Here is a 23640-nt window from a genome sequence, read left to right as displayed (position 1 = left end):
GACTAGACTCGCTGATGCCAGGAAACAGAGGTGTGCCCCCTCAGTTTAGAGCAATTCTGAGGGGCATCCCAGATCCAGAGCTCAGTTGCAATGTGTTATGGGAAAGTTTCTCCTTCTGCCCCATCCTGCTTTCCTCACTTCTTCACAGTTGAAGCATCTCCAGAGACCACTCTCCAATAAGCATTCTAACATAACTCTCCATCAGAATGTTTCCCCAGAATCCAAGCTCAGATTATAGATAGATACAGATAAAAATTTGTCTTTCTTAAGATCTAAATCTGAAAAAAAAAAAGTGCGAAAAACTTCCATTCTAACTTGAAAAAAATAAAGCAACGGAAGTTGTGCCTAGTCACTTCCCTGCAGGACTTCTAGAGAGAATGCATTTCAGAGAAGGAACCCCAAAATCCCATTTCCCTGCCCCTGACTGTTTACAAGAGGAAGACTAGAAAAAAGGAAGTGCCACTTGGAGAAAACAGTTTTCGAAGTAAATACCATTTTTTTTTGTTTCAATTCATTTATTTTCTGAGCATTTGTAAGTTTTTCTCCCTTTTTATTCTTTCCCTCTTTTATACTCAGTATTTAAAACTTCTTTATGAAATATATATGTATATATATAGAAAAGTGCATAGATCATAAGTGAATAGCTTAATGAATTTTCACCAAGTGAAGAGATAAGTGTAACAGCACTCACATCAAAAGTACAGCTTTTACTAACATCCCACAACCCGCCCCCTTATGCTCCCTTTTAGTCCTCACTATCCCCACAAACATAATAGCTATCTTAACAATTAATACCATTATACAGTTTTCTATTTTATGAATTCTGCTATTGATAGGTATTTGGGGAGTTTCTACTTTGGGGGGGGCAGCTATGAATCATGCTCTTATGATTGTTCTTCTCCATATCTTTTAATTAGTATATGAATTCATTTTTGTTGGGTATTTACCTGGAGATGGAATCTCTGTATTACAGGATATGCACACATTCAGATTTAGTAGATACAGCCAGGTTTTTTAAAGTGATAAACATTATTTTTGAGGGGTAGGAAAATAATTTCTCTTGACCATCAGAACAAATCAGGCAAGCATAGGGCCTGCTCATAAATTTTGAAGTGTGCTAGAACTGTCACCCACATCTTCTCCAAGTTGAAAACTCATGTGAAAATTGGCACGTCACTGATCTTATGAATCTGAAGCTCATGCTCCGCAGAGAAAGGGGCAAGGTGGCAGGGCTGAGGGAAGCAGCGACAGTGAAATGGCCTGCACTACTCTTAGCAAGTCAGAGTACATGAGTTTCCTGGTAGCTGAATAAGCACAAAGAGAGTAGCTGGCTTTTAAGCCCTTTTGTTGATATCCCATCTAACAAAATCATGCCCAGTAGAGAACCCTACTATGTAAAGTGGATTTCCAATTCTAAGGGCATTGAAAACTCCACAAATGCATTCCATGAGAGAGCATTTGGAGAGAAATATAATAACCAGTCAGTGTTAAGGGGCTATGTTCCAGCAGCAGCTTCTATTTAGGAAGATTACCTTCTTCCATCTTTCTCTTGGTATAATTACTTGAGAAGAACGCAGGGAAGTAGGAAAGAGAACGTGAGACATTTCCCTCCACTTCAGCCACTAGAGGCACAAAGAAGTCTTGGTGACCAGGGGATGGGAAGATCCTGCACAGCAGGAAGTAAAGAGTTCAACACAGCCATATTGGGAGCCAACAACAACAATGATGAAAACATTTCATGTAACTGAGATTCCCCCATAAATCTGGTAAATACATACACGTCAATAAATATCTATTCAGCATATTGCATTAGACTGTACTAGGTATTAAAGATGTAGTAATGAGGAAGAAAGATGTGGTTCCTAATTCCATGGAGGATGTACCTCCTTGTCTCTCTCAATCTCTCTGAATCACTATTTCTTTTTTTCCCACTGACAGAATATTCTTCTAAGAAATCCATTCCATTAATTACTGTTAATTTTTCTAAACATCATAAGAAAAACTTCCGCCAAACACATTTTGAGGAGCAAAGAGATCCTTTTCTTTCTTCAAGCACTATACGTTAAAGGTCTGCCAACATTCCTTTCTCAATCACTTTTCCCAAAAGCTTAGCACTTGGCCATAAAACTCACTTCAGTCTAAAATTTGGCGTGTCAGACAGTGAAGTCTTCAAATTTGCCAATTTGGCTAACATTTCCTTTTTGAATAACAAGTAGAGAAATAGGGAAAAAGTGGAGTTAAATGCTTTAAGTCATGGCATTATTCAGAGAGATAATTCATTTTCTAAATTATGGTAGTTTTTTCCAGATAGGTTTTTTACCAAAGCTTAAAACCTGTATAGAAATACAATACACAAAGTAATAAGTAATATAGCCTGTCTCACAGATCTGTAGTAAGACTTTCTTGAAAAATCTTGTTTTTCTTATTTGCACAGAGTTGTACTTAATTTCATACAACATTTCAGACTAAAGCAAAAACTAAACAAAGACTCCTACCTACATAGTATATATGGAAAAACTATAAAGATATCTAGCACATATATGCATGAACTCTCTATGTATGTATGTATGTATGTATGTATGTATGTATGTATGTATGTATGTATATACCACATATACTTTCACACACAATGTGTGGTTATGTATATAATGCTAGAATATTTAGCAAAGAGCTTCCTGGAGGCTTTTGTCAGTTTTGTTAGATAGTATTATAAACAGGGGAGATTAAAGGATTTAATTCTATTCATAGCTATATCTTGGATAGTTGAGCTTGAGGTACTCGTCCAGAAAGACAGAAAATAGTGTTGGATTTGCAAGCATCATCTGCAGCATGGGTTTTTAGATGTGTGCTCGAGAGAATTCCATAGAGAGAGCAACGTAGAATAAGTACATGTTGTGAGGATATGCTGTCAGGCAGGCCTGAAGAATACAAAGTGCTGACTACATTTCCGCAATCTTTCCTGTCTCCTACACTTTCTGACAAATGAAACACTCTTGCAACCTCTAGGTTCCCCATGTCAAACTGTTTCACAATGGGAAAAATTAGAAAATTTTATCTTGTCATTCTCATTTGCAGAGATAAATCAAGTATCATGCTATTCCTAATTAATCTTGATTTTGCAAAAATTGATTAAAATCATGTGATACAGATCCCCACATTTTTATAAAAATACAGAAGCATTGGACTGGGAATTCCTTTCTGATGTCAAGGGCACGATGACCAAGATTAATGGTGCAGACACTGGATTCTCCCTGTAGCCACAATGATTTTCCAAATCTCTCTTCAAAGAAACATTTAACACAATCCTTTTGCCATTTCATAAGATGATTCAGAATTATAAAACCTAATTTAGAAGCTACTACATATTGTATTAATGATCGAGGAAGCATCTTTTCAAATGAGCTATGAGCTCATTTGTTTTTTGAAAGAACAACCTTCAGATTTCACATCACACAGTCTTAAGCTTCTTAAGCTTTGCTCATCAAAAGCCATTATTTCATATGCACTGCATGTGAAACACATGCTCTAGAACAGCAAACTTGTAGGGGAGGTTTGCGACTTCCTAAGCTTGAAGACATAGCTGTCTCCAGAAGTCTTGACAATATTCTTTAATATTATATCAGAATATCTTTACTAAAATGAAATCTCTAGACAGTTACACTGGGAAAGTAGACCTTTCATATCATTGGAGATAAAGAGTCAAAGCCGTCAGTATAATACCACGTTCATTTAAAAGCCAACAGGCACTACCGTTTGAGGCGAAATAGTGAAAGAAATTTCCTCTACTGATACTTCAAAGACATTACAACATCTGGAATTTGGTTCTATATAGGGTATTCCACTAAAAAGTAAGTATAAAAAGATTTTAATAGGGCAAACAAGATTCAGGTTTCTTACAATATGTTCTCCCTGGGGGAAAACAAATAACACAGTGCATCTGACTAACCTTTCTGCACTTCAGCTGCATTAATTAACATTTAGTCATGGATTCCATTGCAAGCCAGATGAACTCAGTGCTACAGCTGTTTTCATTGAGGGGAAAAACATGCTTTCATATTTTTGATTCCCAGCATTTATAAATCTGGGAAAAATGTTTTATTGACTGTCTTTGTGCCAGCATTATTGATATGCATTACACATTAGTCACTCTAGACTGTGATTAAATCAATGTCAATATCACATCAATGGGGTCAGTCAGAGCCAATGCTATAAAAAGTACATTCCTAACTCCCTTTTTCTTACATCAAAGATTAGGAAGGGCTAAAGAACTGATCGATAAAGTAAATCATGCCCTTGAAGAAACTGTTGCTGGGTGAATCAAAGATTTAAGTGGAGATCAGGTACTCTGAGAAGGACAGATGAAGATGACTAGAAAATAATGAACAGATGTCGAAGACTTTTAACTGCAAGATCTGATGACTTGGCAGAGACATCCTCAACACTGTAAGCCAAATATGTGGAAGTGGTTGTTCGGGAGCAAAGCTGAGGTACAGAACTGCGTTTTTTTCAGTCATCTAGGAAGTTTTTGTTTTGTTTTTATAGCAAAGACTTTTTTTTTTATATATATAGTTTTGTGAGGAAATTATAACAGTAAATCAGTTGGACAATGCATTCTACCTGTAATACTTTGCCAGATTTCATATTAAAAAAGCACTGTAACAGCAAAATTGCCTCTAATAGTCATTTACAAATGCTGTGTCATGATTTCTGATCAGCTCTGGAGTCTTGCGGACAAGTGAATGTCCAATAATCATGTTGCCACATGTATGTGTCTCTGTGTTCATTTGTATCAGTGTACAAACCTGGAATCATTATTTGTGTAAATACTAACTAAATTTGACACTTGATGCCTCAAATTAATGTTCTCGGCCACGACTCAAGAAAAACAAAGGCTGTCTGACCTGTTTTCACTTTCATCAACATAAAACAGTAGTAATTCAATCTAGCCAGAAAAAATATCTTACCTGGAACTACTTCAAAAAGAAATTTTCCTGGGCTCTCTTCATTGCAGGGATGTTCAAGGACTTTATTTCCAGGCAGAAAAATAGTACCCTGTGAACATGAATTCCGAAAATGTCAACATCATCCGATGGCAAATACTGAATATCATCATCATCATAATCATCATCAGTGACTATCCATGGTCACATCTACAATTCAGTGTATAGTAATATGCATCAGACACATTTATATTTCCAAATATTCAAAATTATGTAACAGAATCATTTTCATTCGACATTTAACAAATATTTGTGAACCATCTAATGTGTATAAGATACTGTATTAGGTCCTGGATTCATTTTAAGCACCAATTTATTAAATGCATTCCGCGTGCCAAAGTCTTTTTAACTAAATTTATTGGGGTGACATTGGTTAATAAAATTATGAGTTTCAAGTGCACGATTCTATAATACATAATCTGTATATTGCATTGTGTGCTCATCACCCAAAGTCAAATCTCCTTCCATCATTATATATTTGACCCCTTTTATCCTTATTTACCTCCCCCGCTCCCCTTTCCCTCTAGTAACAACTAAGCAAACTGTTGTCTGTGTCCGTAAGTTTTTGGTTGTTCATTTGTCTTGTTCATTTGTTGCTTTCAGTTTTATATCCCACATGTAAATGAAATCATATGGTTCATAGCTTTTTCTGTCTGACTTATTTTGCTCAGCATGATACTCTCAAAATCCATTCATGTTGTCGCAAATGGCAGTATTTCATCTTTTCTCATGGCTGAGTAATATTCCATTGTATATATGTACCACAGCTTCTTTATCCAATCATCGATTGAGGGATACTTTGGTTGTTTCCATGTCTTGGCCATTGTGAATAATGCTATCATGAACATAGGGATACATATATTTTTATGGATAAATGTTTTCAAAATTTTTAGGTAGATACCCAGAAGAGGGATTCTTGGGTCATATGGTAATTCTATTCTTAATTCTTTGAGGAACTTCCATACTGTTTTCCATGGTGGCTATAACAATTTACATTCCCACCAGCAGTGTTATAAGGCTTCCTCTTCTCCCACAGCCTCTTTGACACTTTTTGTTACTTGTCATGTTGATAACAGCTATTCTAACAGGTGTGAGGTGGCATCTCATTGTGGTTTTGATTTGCATTTCCCTAATAGCTAGTGTATCTTTTTTGTATATATCTGTTGGCCATTTCTATGTCTTCTTAGAAGAAGTGTCTTTTTGGGTCTTCTGCCCATTTTTTAACTAAATTCTTTCTTATTGTCGTTGTCGTTGTTGTTGTTGACTTGTATGAGTTCTTTATATAGTTTGGATATTAGCCCCTTATCAGAGGTGTTGTTTGCAAACTTCTCCTATTCAATCAGTTGCCTCTTTGTTTTGTTGATGGTTTCTTTCACCATGCGGAAGCTTTTTAGTTTAATATAGTCTCATTTATTTTTGCTTTCATATCCCTCGCCTTTGGGACTAAAAATCCTCTCTAAGACCAAGGTCCATAAGATTAATACCTATGTTTCCTTCTATGCAATTTATTATGTGCCAAAATTTTTACTGAACGTTCTATCAACATCATATTATTTGTTAGAATAAAATGAGGTAGGTATGTTTTCCCCATTTTATAGCTGTGAAAATCTAGGCAGAGTTATTAAGTAACTTAATCATTATTGCCATAGCTTTCTCTTAATTACCTTTTCTCTCTTCTGTTAGATTTCTCTCTCTTTATTGGGTCATGCTCATGGTACTGAGACATATTTAAAAGTCTATCCTATTACAAATTTTACTTTGACTCCAGCTATTATCTTTTTTTCTCCTTGCCTAGAAAAGAGTTGTCTACACTGAATCGGTTTCCTCATATGTATCCACTGCAGTTTGGTTTGTACACTCATAACTCCAATTACATGACTTACAAGCTTTGTGTTTAACAATTTTGAATCCCCGATGAACTTGATTTCCTGGGAGCAGTCAGCACTATTAACTACTCCTTGAAGCATCTTCTTTCCTTGGCTTCTTGGTTTTCTCTAGGTTTTTGTCCAAGTCTCTTTTGCTGGCTCTAATTAACCCTTAAATATTAGAGTGTTTCAGAGATTTATCCAATGATTCCTTCTCTTCTGAGTCTATACTCTTTCTCCAAGCTATCTCATCCATACCTATGAGTTTAACAACCAACTGTAAGCCAATGAATGCCAGAAAAACATTTCTAACCCAGGGCACTGTGAGATGCAGACTTTTACGTCCAATAACTTATTTGACATTTCTATTTGGATATCTCAAAAGTATCTTAAACTAAACTTAGTCAAATTAAAATGCAATTAATTTTTGGTTGTGTTTATGTATTCCCTAACTCAGTGACTGGCACCTTCTTCCAATCGGTTGCAGTAATGTAAGAGTCATTATCTCTACTCTACTATGTCTCTAGCACCACCATTCCCTAATTCAAGCCTGGAACATTTCAATTGTCAGTTCACTGAATTCCCCATAATACTCAAATATCTTTCAATCCATTTTTTTTTTCTTAATGCAGCCAGAGCGATCTTTAGAAACAGAAATTTTATTTTGCAACTTTCCCACTTAAAGATCTTCAATGGCTTTCATTTGTCCTAGGATAAAGCTCTGGGTAGTCTGTTCTACCAACATCTCTAAGTTAATTTTTCCACTCTTATGCTTTTCATACCTTTTATGGCTTCCTGTGATCCAGCCAACTGCCTTTCTATAAATAGCACTATAAATAGCATCATATTCTCATCTATCTGGGGTCTATTTTCTTTTCTCAGTTGTTTTATACCCACTTTTCAAAACACATTTGCATAGCTTTCTTAATTTTTCCTGGAGTGATTTACCACTGTATGCAATTGTTATTTGTAAGATTATTTGATTAATGTCTCTCTTCATCATTAAACTGTAAGGGAGCAAGAATAATATCCAGTTTACTCCCTAATTTACCACCAGTGCCTAGCATTTTGCCTGGCATAGGTTAATACTAAAAAAAAAAAAAAATTGTATTGTTGAGTGAATGAGTACTGTTAGTACAGCAAAGCCAGTATTCAAAACCAAGCATGCTGGATTTAAAAGCCTGTGCTCTTTTACACTTTATTCTATTGTCCTTGTCTACAGCCATACCACCCTGAATGTGCCCGATCTCATCTGATCTCGGAAGCTAAGCAGGGTAGGGCCTGGTTAGTACTTGGATGGGAGACCACCTAGGAAGACCAGGTGCTGTAGGCATTTAAAAATAAATAAATAAATAAATAAATAAATAAATAAATAAATAAATATTCCACTTTCCCAGCTTGAAGCAATATTTAACTCAAGTAATGTTTAATCAACTTTCATTCTACCTGTTTTGGCACAGAAAATTTTAGTCATCAACTCCGTCCCTGCTTCTGGGTTTAGAGTGATAAAGCATGCACTTTCTAACTAAAACCCAAGAAATTGTAGCTTAGAAGTGTCCCTCTCCCTCCATGCTTACAAGGTGAAATGTTAGAGGTACAGCCTTTGTTTTCCTCCTTTAGGAAGTAAATTTTCCTACTTTTCATCATATCTATCATCATCTGGCTTATGAATCTCATTTTGCTTACAGGTATTTTTAAATAATTTTTAAAAACCTGAATACTTTGAAAATATTCTTCATAATTAAAACCTTTCTTATATATATGTTTAATCTATCTGATTTCTATAAAGTGATAAAATCAGTTGTTTCAATTATGAGTTTATTCTATTTACTGAAATAATTTTGTGAAGTAATTAAATTTTTGATTTAGTTTAGTTTTAGAACATAACATCTAAACTTCCAGATGGGTACAATATTCTTTTATACGTGCATACATGGGTATATGTGTGTATGTAATGGCTCCTATTTAATTCTATGCCTTCAAGCTCTACTTAGAATTTTAAACTGTACATGAGTCCTATAAAGTAAATTTAAGCCACTCTCCTGCGTAAAAAATCCTCCTGCATAAAGCTATTCTCCCTTCATAAAATCTCAAACAACCTCACTTGTAACTAATTAAAAGACAGAGTAATACTACTTTTTTTGCCTTTTTTTGTATGTGTGAAATAGCTATTTCTGGTTGATATTTTTAATTTCCAAATTTGACATTATACATATTTTATATTTTGACAGCTTTCAAAAAAATGCGATATAAAAATAATATTTTAAATCACAGTAGACAATATTTAAGGAAGGATATATTGTATTGACAAATATTTATTGTGGTTAATTCATTGTCACTCAGGAAGCAAAATAAAGTTATTTAATTGAAATAGCTCTCTTGATCACCTTGTATAGAAACCATGTGAAGTTCATAACTAAGAGAAACGTCTTGTGATCGTTATTTTCAAAGTATTTGCAATATTAACATTGTCAGAAAATTCAGATAAACCAAAAAAATCTGTAATTTAGTTGCCACCATAGATTACCAATACTAACACCATATACGTCTTTTCATATTTATATATATTTTTGTATATGTGTGTATTAACATATATAGTAATTTTTACAAAAAAGTAATCAAACTACACCTATTAACTGTTTCAAAACTTAAAAATCAAAACAAATTTTTTTTTTAGTTTTGTTATTATGCCACTTTAACAATCTACATTTTAAAAGCTAAATAGTAGAGTATTTGTTATGTGTGTGTGTGTGTGTGTGTGCGTGTGTGTGTATTTTTACATCTCCTATTGTTGTAAAGTATTTATGGTTTTTTGGTATTATTGTAAAGAACATTTTCATGAATATCTATTAAGTTAAATCTTTGAGCTCCTCCTTAACTTATTCTTTGGGACAAATACCTAAGAAAGAAACTAGTAGTCAAAAAGTATGTACTGTTTGTGTGGGTTTGGTTAATTCTTCCAGAGTTGCTCTAAATTAGCTAATCAAATACATAACTAATAAGCAAGTATAATTCAAGTGCCCAAACTGATTCGAAAGTACTTTATTGAGACACTATCATGTCAGATATTATTTCTAGAATTATTTCAGATGATATAAAGCGTGTAAAAAAACTCTCTGCTAATACAATATATAACTATATAATTATAATATAATACATAATTAACTTAGAAAAGGAGAAGATTTATATGGAGGAATAATTAGGAAGTAAAGATTGCTGGTGATGTGGAAGAGTCTAACCCTAGGCAGAGGATGCAGCATTTCATATCCATAACAACTGAGAACCATAGAAGTTTCCTGAGCAAAGCAGATGGAGATTCAACAATACCAGTCTCTTAGAAATTTGTTACCATGAAGTAATTAATTGACATAGATGGCAAAGTCAAGATCTACACAAAGGTGTTGGCAGTAGAAATGTCACAGATTTGCATTAGAGATTCATTATTAGGGGTACATTTTTAAAGAAATATGAAAGAAACTGGTCATAGCTTAAACACGAGGAATGAATAAGAAAGAGTCAAAGACAACTTCAACTTTTTTTCTTCTGTATATCTAGAAGGTGATGCCTCTTGCTAGAAATGGGAAATCAGGAAGATTCAAGCTCCATGAAGTCCATATACATGAGCCCAAAGTATGTGATATTCTTTAATTTTCAGTTAGTAGCTATGCTGGGTATTCTCCATTTGTCCCTCCAGATCTTCTCTCCACCCATCACTCTATACTGCTCCTCAGGACACTAATCCCTATAAATTGCAAAAACCAGGCTCTCTTGATCTCTGACTTCGGGATGGGTTTGAGAGGCCATAGCAAGAGGTCAGAAGATATTTACTGATATTTATTGACCTGTCTTTCTCCACACTAGGCAGCACTTTGGCCCTAGGTGCACTGACTACCTTAGTCCATGTATCCTATAACTTGCAGGCTTCCCCAGAATCCAGCAGAGCTGAGTGGTAATGGGTGCATCCCTGTTTTTAGCTCCTGTTTTCACTCACTATCTGTTCGTTTCTATTAACCTTTTCAACACTTTATAAATGGCTTATCACACGCTTTCCAATGATCCCTTTTGAGATGGAGCCACCATCAATTTCTTGCTGGGATCTTGAGTGAAAAAATAGCCAGGGTACAAGTGCTCTGAGTTTTCTAAAAGCAGATTAAGCCATGATGTTCACTATGTCTCACTGCAGATTTTGGATGATCAGAAAGAGGAGGCTCAAGAATAAAAAGGGATGCAAACTTTTTGAGGAGTTCAGTACATATGGCAATAATTACATGCCAATATTAATCAGTATATTCACAATAGAATTATACTTATTTTTATCCCTTCTAGGGAATATTCCTTTTTTAAAGATTCTTAAACATTTCAAAACGAGATGATATGTTAAAAACTTTTACAGTTTGACAGCAAAGAGTTGGCAAAAGAAACAATTCAGAACCATACTAGTATTTTGTTTTCAGCTCAAATTAATATTAGAAAAGAAGCTCAGCTCTAGTTAGTATCAGATCACTGAGCCAAAACCATAAGATATTGGGGTAAGGCCAGATGCTATTGAAAATAAGCACGGTGATCTTATTCTCTGAAATTTGGATTGGAAAAATGTATTCATATGCAGTAGCTTTGTTAATTTCATAAGTACGATGATGAGATTTTTCTTCCATCATGAACAATGATCACGATCATCACAAGGAACTAGGTAAAGTCTCAGCTTGTATAAAAATATACATAAAAACATATGTATATTTTTAATATGAATAGACAGAAGTTTAAAAATAAGATCAAGGTGAAACATTATTCAACAGTTCTTATTAGAGTTACACAGATTGGTTCAATTTTTTTCTTTGTAGCAAGTAATTTCATTAATTTATTCAACATATAGTTGTTAAATGACACCTAGCATGTGCCAGGAACTGTCCTAGGCACAGAGAATATAACGTTGAGAGAGTCCAATGACGTCCTTGCACTCTGAGAAAGGTCTAATAAGCCATTATCGATGAACCAGAAAATTGATGATTATTAAAAATGCCCCATTTAACCTTTTGTCCAAATTAACTAATAAACTTTGTGTTTTTTTAAAAAAAATAAAGTGGCAAGGACCAAAATAATGTGAGATGCTGAATACAATGACCTTGCTAATGTTTTTACAACCAAGTAGAATTACTTTACAGTTAGGAGAATAAGGATGGATGGGAAGTAAGACTTTTCATTGCACACATTTAATAAAATTTTGATTTTAAAATTATATGAATGTTTTCTGTTCATAAATTAAATTAAAAATGAAAATAATATGCAGAGAAAAAATAAATTTAACAAAAAATATTTGTACTTTTCTCCATACAGTTGAATTCTTAAATATTCTTTATATATTTTCTCCAGAATTTTTACATTGCAAGAATATTATTTTTTTAATTAAAAAGTTACCCCTTTGTGTGGTTTTGAGTTAATTCACTCACAGTGTTAAAGACATAGCTAGTGAACTCTATGTTATTTTAGATGTACGAAGGCACCTACTTGGGAACTGAGAATCTGCAGAGCGTATGAGATTAGACATAATTTAAAAAAATTATTTCTTTACCAAGTTTCTTTGATAAAGAGTATGTGTGTGCAAGAATTTTTTTTACTTATTTAATTTTGGCCTTTCTTGAAAAACAGCTACTCTTCTTGCTTGGCAAAATAACCTCAGGGGAAAATATCAGTGACTAAAGTTTTGGATTCAATAGTGTTATTTTTCATCTTAGAAGTTCCATTGATTTTTATCGTCGTTCTCACACAATATTACACAATTTATTTGTTCCTGGCTCCTGCCCCAAGTTACTCAAATGCCATTGATTTCTTCCTCTACCCTAAAAGCACTGATTTGGTCACTATGATTAAGAAGCAAAGTGATTCAATTCCAAATATTTATTTCCACTTGCCCCTGTCAGATCAACCAGAAACAACTAATGATGTGGTAATCCAATTCAAATCTAGTTTAATTTGCAATAGTTATTTTTTTGGTCAAAATTTTATTATAAAAAGTTTAAAACATACCACAAAGTTGAGAGAACTTTACAATGAACAACTCACTTACCCAGTGGTGTGTTAGTAAGCTGGATCTCCAGGGGAAAAATTAAAAAGCTCTGATTCATACGGTTTGCTGACTTCTGTGGTGTAGGTATTCCCACCATGGCCAATTTTAAGCTACCAATGTGACTTGGGGAAAATTTGAGCAAAATCAGCTTTTGTGAGCCAGTACAGGCACATCACTAACTAGAACCATTGGCTAGATTCTACCACTAACATTTTAGAATATTTGTTTCTTTTATCACATGTGTATCCAGTCCTGTTTCCACCATCAATCTATCTTATTTTTTGTGAATTTAGATGTAAGTACAATTCCTTCTAAATATTTCAGCAGAACAGTCTTCCCACTTCTAAAATAAACAAAAAAGAAACTATTTTTTTTTGTTGGGTTTTAGATAGCTGTTTTAGCATGCATTGATTTATTACACTAAAGAAGGCATTGTAACAAAACACCAGCCAGGCCAAATATCACGACAATGATACAATCTCAATGCAACATAATTTTTTTTTTTGCATTTCTACTCTAAGTCAGACAATGTTTTGAATGCTGAAAATATAGAAGCATAGAAAGTAGATAATGTCCTTGCTCTTGTGGAGCTTATGTTTTAATGAAGAAAGATATACATGTGTTTAATACATAATAAGAATGGATTAAATATCCATCCATATATAAATACCATTGAAAACATTAGGGAATTATTAATGTAAAGTGTTGTGTAGTTAATCAAAATAGGATGGTATGTTTGAAAGTGCCTGAGTGGCTACTTTGGAATGACTGTTCAAAGAAGGCCTCTCTGAACAGGTGACATTTTAGCTGAGCTCTAAATGCTAAGAAAAGTCCATCCACATGAAGATGAAGAATGAAGATGTCTAAAAGGAAGGCAGGGGAGATCAGGTCCCACTTTATAAGTAGGTTGAGTGTTTGGATGTTTATTCTAAGTGTGATGACAAGCCATTGAAGATTTTTGAACATGTCTCATATGATTTTTATTGTTAACAGAACACACTGACTACTGGACAGAAAATAGATTGTTAAAGGATGAGAGTGGAAGCAGAAGCCCAGGCCAGTTTAGGAGAGAGAAGATCGGTAGCTATTAAGATGAACACAAGAAGTGTTATTTGGATTATGTTTTAGAAGTAAACAGGAATTAGTAAGGCGTTGGGCGTGGGCTTAAGAAAAAAGAGGAAACAAGAATAATGCCTAGGATTGTATTTAAACATTGCAGCATTGAGTGGTCTCATATATTATAATAGGAAAGACAGAGAAGGGGAGAAACAGGATGTCAGGGAAATTAAGAGTTCAGCTTAGGCCATATTTAGTTTGAAACACTCATAAGACATATAGGAAAATGCCAAGTAGGAAGCTGGATATATAAGTCTCAAGTTCTGAAGAGAAATTCAGGGTAGAGATTCCATTTGGGGAGTCACTGGACTACAAATTGCATTTGAAGTCATGAAATTAAGGTAATCTACGGAGAATGTGTGGACTGGTAAGGTAGGGAGACAAGTAAGGCAAGGTAGGCATGCCTACAGAGGGGAGGGAGCCAGTGAGAAAGCTGACAAGGGGCCAGAGAAGTAGGCAGGGTAGGAGCCAATCCAGAAAACTGCATCTTCACCCATCTTCTGTGAAAAACCATTCTCTTGAGTAAGTTCATTCCATAATGGTAGCCTCTGGGTTTTTCCAAGTTCTACTTCATACCAGGCTGAAATATGACTCTTGATAATCTTTGTCCCTTCACCCACCTCCGCAACCATTGGCTGATAATGCCTTCTGGCTCTTGACATCTCTGAAGACAGCTACCATGCCCCCACTAAGTCTTCCCTTCCCCTTTTATATTTTTTCCATCTGTTCAGAAAATTAGCGTCCAAACATGTCATCATCCAGACAGCCTTCTCTGAATCCAAGCTTGTTTGTCACTCTTTTAAAGCATGGTACCCCAAACCCACTACCCTACATAAGAATCTACTGAGGAGAGGTTAAGAGCATGAGTTCTGGAGTCAGATCGACTTTGTTTATACTAACAAGTTCTACCCCTTGTTAGTATAATCTTGGGCAAGCTCCTGAACCTCTCTATCTCAGTCTCTCCATCTGTAATACACAGATAATATTAGCAATTGACTCAGAGTTGTTGACAGCTTAACACTGTACCTGCACATGGTAAGTACACAAAAAAAATGCTAATATTTTGAAGTGTTTAACTACGACTTCTACACCTGGACAATGTAATTCAATCAAAAATGTCTAAAATTTTACTAACACTGTCAGTGTCCTGATCACATTGTTGTTGCTCCCAGAAAGCATGTGGTCACTTTTCACATGAATTTCTCTATATGTGAAAGTAACATTTTATATGCATTCAAGTAATAATTTAACCTAAATGTATATATGTCTTTTGTAATTTGTATATATAATATATGTCTTTTAAAATGAAACACACACACACACACACACACACACACACATACATTTTCTTTGCTAAATTTTTTGTTAATTTAGGTCAAGAAATTAAATATTGGGGTAAAGCACAGTATCTATCATTTGTGTAAATTTGTATAGTTTACAAAGGATTTTTAAATATGTCGCCTAATTTAAACTTGGCAAAAATCCCATATTTCATTAATTTTATAATTTTCAATTTTCACATTTAATATCTTTCAATTGGGATACATCTTACAGACAATGGAAGATCATAGTTTAAGTTACAATTTTTTCTACTTAGTAATACATAAACTAATTGTATGCTTTACATATGATATTAACTGAAATATTGTTTAAATGTGAAGAATAGGTATGTTCATCATAAGAACCAAAAAAATTTAAAGCAAACTCTTTAGCAAACTTCTCATAAACTTTCCTAAGTGACTACAGTCTATTTAGATTTATCCATACACTCCAAACACTTATTGGTCATGCCCTTTGTCAATCAATGAAGTGACTTTATGATGCTTTCTTTTCATTACAAAAAAGGTTGATCTCCTTGTTTACACTTTCAAAATATTTATTAAGCCCTACTAAATGCCCAGGTATTTTTGTAACTGTTGAAGATATAGTGTTTAAAAACAAACAAAAACAAAATACAAAATAAAACGAAAACAAAAAACATATTGTTTACGGAGTTTACTTTGTAATGAGGGAGAGACATACATATACATATAATAAAGTGTCAGGTAATAATTAGAGTTTTTAAAGGTTATTTTTAAATAATTGAGGATAGAGAACTGAGTATTATACTTTTTAATCCCTCCACAGGTCACAGCGCATGGCCTTGTACATAGTAAATGGAAAATACACCTAGCACTTTATAATTGTCTATTTGACAAAAATTACTTTTAAATACTGCCCAACTTCCCCTATCACTGCCTTATTTGCTCTAATTTTTCTTATGGACACCATTCCATAGGTGTCTTATAAAATTATTTTCTCACAGCCATCAATACATTTTAATTCATAATTGCATTATGAAAGAAGACGGGATTTAAAGGCTACATGTTGTAGACTGCATTTACATGACATTTGGAAAAGATAAAACTATAGGGACAGAAAACACATCGTTTGTCACCAGAGCTGAGGATGAGGGAGAGAAAGACCATAAAAGGACATAGGGGAGTTTTGTGGGGTAATATAACTATCGTATATCTTGACAATGGTAGCTATTATATAACTGTATATAACTTATAGCTCAATGAACGTAACTTAAAAAATGCAGTGTCACTGATGCCCTGGGAGTTGGAGGGCTTCCCACCACTGCCAACCTAAAACACACTTCATCGTTACCCTGGTATCCAGGCCCATCCACAATCTCACCTCCGACCCTGAACACCTAGCCTGTGGCATCCTCTCCACACATTACTTTAGTCAAACTGATCTACCCCACGTCCTGTAAAATAATTTTGTGACTTTTTCCTAACAGGAATCCCTCCTTGCTCTTTTTCTTTCTTCCCACCTAAGTAACATGCTCAAAGGGGAGTTATGAGCATTATGCATTTTTACAAGCTTCTCCACAATATTTATCACACTCCATGCAGAGAAAATGGTAGTGACGTTCAGAGGGTGGGCACTCAAAAATATTTGTGGAATGAGTAAATGTATTGAATAAATGAGTAAAAAAAAAAAAAACAACACATGAATGAATTTATTATTCAACTATAACTTTTGGTGACCAGGAACTTTCATTTGAATTTTTCTATTTTCACTGCTTTGATAGGATTTGTTTTTTAACATAAACAAAAGATAAAATTTCCCTTTCAGCTTCATTCTTGTCAATAATGACTCAGTTGTCTCAGTCATAATATTGGTTGAATCTCTAGTTTATTTTTATTCATTTTTCTCCTTAAGGGTTATTAAGATTTATCCTGTCAATATTCAGGCTTCTATTCTCAATTCTTTCCCACATGCAACCTTTCCTTTCACATGGGTCTTGCTGCTCTCATGGACAGCTTCTGACCTACATCTATTTCTATGCACGACCGACCTTACACAGAGCCAAGAAGGGTCTTCTTCATCACAGTTTTGAACACATGTTGCACTTTTCAGACCTAAAGGGTAGCCTTCAAAAGTCATTTATAACAAGTTCAAACTTTGTTTATGCTTACTCAAAGGTTGTTAACAAAGCCGGGTGAGTGTGGGATTGGAGATACTAGACCTTTAGTACGCAAATATAAAAACCAAAGTCTCATCAAAGTAAGCATCATCTACATTTTCACAGTAATGAAAGCTGAGGTTAAATGTTCAAAGCTGAGTACAAATGATGCTGTAAATTAAATATGAATTTAATCTTGACAGTCAAATCATATACTCTGAGAACTATCTCAATTACAGTACATCAAAACTCACAAACGCCCAAGGCAAACAAAACAAAATATAAACTTTTATCTTTTTGGTTTTTTTTGCATTAAACTAACTCATTGATGATTTGTATAAGAAAAAAATTACTGAAAATAAATTATTTTTATTGTGTCAAAACATCTTTTCTTAAAATAATTTAAAATCTACAGAAACATTAATAGATATTAAAATATTTCAGTTAAAACAGATTTAAGAAGTATATTTCATAAAAAAAGGTATCAATTAATTATTAATAAGGTTGACATCTATTTACTATAGTGAAACAATTATTTTAATGCATATATTATTCTAATTTTAAGAAAACTACATCTGTTAATGTACATCTCTTTCTGTTAGCCAAAAAAAGAAGAGTAGGTGTTTTTTTTAAAACTTGTTTCACTTCTCTCTTTCATTCTGCCTTTCACAACAGAATGTATACTTCCCTTTTTATGTTCCTCCTCTCCATCTTATCTATATGCTCATGTGTACATATACTTTATACACATATATGATATAACTAGAGAGAGGGAAGAGAAAAAGAGAGACACACATATTTGCAGGCTGAATTTGGATGGGAAGGAGCTGAGTAGAGATGAAATACTCTTTCAGAAGGAGAAATATGCTCTATGTGACTGATGAGACTTTTGAACAGCCCTCTTTAGACTGAGGAACTGGGTCCAAATCTCTGGTTATTTTGTCCTCTCAGACGAGACATGAAGGAAGTGTGATCTGACCACACTGCAGATGGTTTAGATGATCAGCGTTCAAAAAAGAATTTTATTAAATCCGCTTACCACATGTTTTCAGTCAGATGGAGCCCTCATTTTATTATACCTGCACATATAAGTACACACATGTGTGTACATGTCTGTGGATCTCGATGTCACTAATTCTACAGTTTGTGCTAATGTGAGAGTTTACGAGGTTGCTAAACATCTGTCAAGACCACCTAAGAAATTCTCGATCTTTAAAAGAAAATTGCAATCAAGAAAGTTCTGATCATTTAAGATGTAAAATACAAGGATGGCCTCTTCTTTTTATGATAACTTTTCCAAATTCTTGATTTATTGATGTTATTTCTTTTACAGTATGATACATCCATGCATAAGATACAGCTTTTTTGAAAGATCCGAACAACAAAAACAACAAACAAAAGTTGCTAGTGCTGATACCTTGATTTCGAACTTCTGGCCTCTAGAACTGGGAGAAAATGAATTTCTATTGGATTAAAAACTTAGCTACTGACTGTTAGGCAGTAAATACAACAGGTAGATAATGTGGTCATGAAGATAAAAGGGGTATCAAGTCTAGTGTGGCCATATTTAAGAAGAAATAAAGTAGACAATGAAAACAGATAACATGAGTGATTATTATCTTAGTTCCACTTTTTATAACACTTTTCTTTAAAACCTCTGTAATTATAGTGACAGACTAATAAACTACCCCAAAATTATTCACCTTATTTCTTACAATGAAATATTCATTCCTCTTCATGATCAACATAATTAATTTCCGGAAAAAAAAAAAAAACTCTAGGAATAAATATTGCAAATTATATACGCATCAAAAAAAAGGGTTTGGAATAATTGAAGAGAAATATTTTATTTTTCTTTTACCTGCTTGTAGAGAGTCTAAAAAAGGAAAATTCTCACACAAGACACATCAAAAGCGATGAGAATGGTTTCCCATTTTTTGCCTTGGTGTATCTTAAAATTAGCACACATGCATAGTTTACTTCACATCAAATTCACAATAATAGAAGATTTTTAAATTAAATTAATATAAAATTACTTAAATATTAAAGATAGCAGCAATGACTTTTATCTTTCATTTGATATTCACATGTTCAAGTACTTATTCTCTCTCTAACTGGATGTCTAATTGATATTTTAAACTCAACATGACCAGGACTGTGCTCCTCCCTCTTCCCACCCCCAGCCACAGTAACTACCATCTACAAACCTGTTCTTGTAATCTTTCCTATCTCAGTTGATGGAAATTTTGTTCTTCAGGTTGTTCAGCCAAAATTTCTGAAAATACCCTTGATTTCCCTTTTTTACAACCACACCCAATGCATGAGCAGCACCTGTTGGCTCTATCTTCAAAATACATCCAAAATCTGCCAGTTTTTATTATGTCTACAATATGATTGCTTTAGGAAAGTAAAAACCATGTCTAGTTTTGAGTTTTAAAATCTTAATTCAGTTTGTACAACATAGTGTTTTTTTCTTTATCAGTGGTCAATAGGTAACTATATCCTTTTCATCTAGCTAACTTAGTAGTTGTGCACTTAACTATTTAACGACATATAGGGAGGGAATGCCTACTGCAATCCAGGCACCATCCTAGGTACTTGGATATATTAGCGAGCAAAATAAAGATTCCTGTCCTGGTAAATCTTACATTTAATGATCAGAGACAGACAATAAACAATACATTAAATAAATATATCATATATTATCATATATCGTGTATTAGGTAATGACTATAAAGAAAAGGAAAAATAGAGTAGATTAAGTGAGATCAAGAGTTACTGAGAGGTGCAGAGGGTGTCAGATTATAGTATTAAATAGGACGATTGGGACATGCCTCTTAGAAAAGTTAATTTTTTAATAAAAATTTGTCAGTTTGATTCCCTTCTGCATATCTAGAAGGAGGACTAACAAAAAAGTGCCCAGAATAAAATATATCCCACCCTAGTATCTGATTCAAAATTTTTTCTATACCAACTAAAAGATCAGTTAGAAAGGAGGAAAGCAAAGAATGGATGGGGTGGGGAATGGGAGGAGGAAACAAACAAACAAACAAATCCACTTGTTATGGACTGAACATTTGTGTCTCCCCAAAATTTATATGTTGAAGCCCTGACCTCTGTATCTGTAGTTGGGGGTCTTTGTGGGCAGGACCCTGATCTAAGAGAATTAGTGTCCTTATGAGGTCCTTACAAGGTGAAACATCAGAGCTTGATCTTTCTCTGTCTTTCTCTCTGAGCACACACTATGGAAGGGCCAAATGAGGATGCAGCAATAAGGCAGCAATCTGCAAGCCAGGCAGAGATCTCACCAGAATCAGACCATACTGGCACGCTGACCTCAGACTTCCTCCAGAACTGTGAGAAATAAATTTCTGTTGTTTAAGTCATCCAGTTGATGGTATTTTGTTATGGCAGCCCAAGAAACTAATACTCCTCTACAGTGGTAAATGTTGAAATACTGAGAACGTGAGCCTATGAAACCAGAAAGAAGATTAAATAGAAAAGTGTCATGTTCAAGTACAATTTACAACCCCTCACAGATGTTGAGAGGTTTAATATTCAATTAATCCTAAAAAATCTTGCTAAATCTTCTTCAGAAAAAAAATTCTTGAATCCGCCTAATTATCTTCTACAGATATACCCCCGTGAGCGTCACCTACTTGGTGTCCCAGCTCTTCCTCTTGCCTCTTCAGGCAGCCAAGTCTCAGAAACCCTACCTACCCTGTACGTGTCCTTAAGTTCACTAAGGGACTAAATATGAAGCTTCTCTGGTATAAATACACATTACAAATTGATAAAGATGTTGTAATATCTGTACTTGAAATAACTGAGTTTTATTTAAAATTGTCACAATGGGCAGAACTATACCAATGTTTTAGTGAGCACACAGTGATGTACAATGGCTGGCTAGCTTCCCTTCCCACTTCTCCCTTCCTCACCCACACGCCTCTCAAACACACATCTCTTGCTTAATAAATAATAGTATATGTTTGACTAAAAACTATATATTAAGATTAAAACATTAAAAATAAAATGAAAAAGGACTCAACATTTCTAACAAGTTTTTGTAGCCTTTAAAATTGTGCTCTCCCAACTTTCATTTAATTTCTCTCCAACATCTACCATTGCCTCTGGTCCCTTCTTTTTTCTCCTTGCCTTCCCCGCTCCCCAGAGCATTTTCATGTCTATCTTCTTCTGTGTTTTACTCAAGCTCTTCTCTTAACCTGGAATTACTCTTTCTAGCGCCTTCAGTTTTCAACATTTGACCCAGTCTTAATGCTCAAGTTCTATGTTCTTCACCATTCCACTCCTTAGAAACTAAGCCCAGTTGATTTCATTTTATCTAATTTGTTAACCTCTCTCCTAGAACATATTAACATATTTATATTATTCTATTTGCAATCCATTACACAATTAAGCTTATTGCCATAGCAGTGTGTTATGTCATCCTAATATTAAATGGTTTTATGCATGCCTTTTTTTTTCTGTGTACAATTAGACAGTTAAGCTCCTTGAGTACAGAAACAGGGTTACATCATCCTTCATAACTCCTTTAGAATGTAGTCCAATGCTAAGGACAAAGTAGTTTTCTCTATATATAATAATCAATAAAGGTTTAATAGCATATATGTATGCCAATTGATTAACTGAGTTGGAAAACAACATAAAACTATAAGATTGTTTCCTCACTAGCTGACCTTGATTTATCTTTCAATAATCTGTAACTCAAAGGGGATTTTTCTTATGTTTCCAATTGTAACACATTCATTATCCACTGATACTATCATCCTCAACTATATCCAAACTATACTCCAAATCCATCATACTAGGAAAACTTCTGTCATTATCATCCCTTTCACCTCTTCTTTTTTCATTGGCAGGATGAGGGGGAGGGTTTCCTCAAAAACTTGATAAATGGTCCATTTATCTCAACATTTCTGCTTGGTGTCCTTTCATATACATCAACAAAGAATTCCGGCAATTCTTTCTTCTGCCCAGCTGAAAGAGCAGCCCCCACCTTAGCCATGAGGATGATTTTTTGGGTACTTTTATTCACAATGAGCACAAGTCAGTTGTGAGTCAAATTGAAAAAATCTGCTTGAGAAATAAAATATTTGTACACGTGATGTCAATGAACTCCTTCCAGAAAACTTGCCATTTAATGCAAAATTTAAAAATGTATGAAAAAATACCCTACTTAACTTAAAAGAACACAAACTATTATAGGCATTAAAAGTTGAAATAAAATGTGTTAGCAAAGGGAAGGTAACAATGGGGTTTTAGCTTAAAATAAAAGGTTGCCAGTTTATAAAGAGATACCTCAGATAAGAATGTAATTTTTTCTATGGTAAAATTGGGCATTCTGGTTATGCTAAGGTATGTTTCAGCTTTTAACCTCTTATGAATCTGAAATTATTCAGATATATATTCAGATCATTGAGTTCTAAATAGGGTTGATGTTTCTTGAATATATATCCACCTTTTCCTTATTCTGATAGTGAAAGTATTCTATAAATGTATTTTCTTCCTAGAATTTAAGTTGCAATCTGAATGTTAGACTCTGGTAAAAACTGATGATGAACCAGGAAGAAATAAATACATTTGATATGTATTCTAAGAATTTTAAAACCAAGGCATTTTTAAACTAATTTTCAATTAAAATAAAAAGCTGTTGGTCCCTAAATGAGACCCAGCATTCCCAACCTGATTCATGTATTCTGAAAAATTACAATCATTCTAATAACTGGAAATGTTAGTTTGTCTCGAAAATGCTACATAATCTTTTATTTGTGTTCGATTAAACATAGAAGAAAGGTAAACTGTCCATTCCTCTGGTTGCCTTAAACTATTTGTAACTTTGTCAATATATTTCCTTCAGGAAGATAAATTCAAGGAATAATTTATCAGTATGTTTCCTCTGTGGAACTGTATTTGCTTTTAGGTACCATTTGTGTTAGGGATAGGAGATAGGGATTAGCAAACACTGCATAGTATATTATACCAATTAATTTGCTCCCTTTCAAATAAAACTGATTAAAAGGAAATTAAATGGATTTACTCTAATGAATATTAACTAATAGTAGTTAATTTGAAATATTCATCTCTAATTTATTTGACTTTCTGCTGTTCTACCCCATC

General features: G+C 34.0%; 1 protein-coding gene and 1 non-coding gene across 2 annotated transcripts in view; one reads left to right on the top strand and one right to left on the bottom strand.

Annotated features, from left to right (window-relative positions):
* ARHGAP24 (Rho GTPase activating protein 24) overlaps positions 1 to 23640 on the bottom strand; it is a 436021-nt gene that overhangs the window by 236921 nt on the left and 175460 nt on the right. The window contains exon 3 of the mRNA XM_039845794.1: positions 4965 to 5052. Coding sequence (XP_039701728.1) covers positions 4965 to 5052 — 88 coding nt within the window. The remainder of the gene's footprint in view (positions 1 to 4964; positions 5053 to 23640) is intronic.
* On the top strand, positions 8080 to 8198 carry LOC120588378 (5S ribosomal RNA). The gene has a single exon (XR_005649239.1). It is a non-coding gene; the product is annotated as a 5S ribosomal RNA (ribosomal RNA).

The sequence above is a fragment of the Pteropus medius genome, unplaced genomic scaffold (assembly GCF_902729225.1).
Source record: "Pteropus medius unplaced genomic scaffold, Ma_sr-lr_union100, whole genome shotgun sequence".
Classification (NCBI taxonomy): Eukaryota; Metazoa; Chordata; class Mammalia; order Chiroptera; family Pteropodidae; genus Pteropus; species Pteropus medius.
Note: the sequence above shows the minus strand (reverse complement) of the source record. Positions and strands in the feature narration are given on the sequence as shown.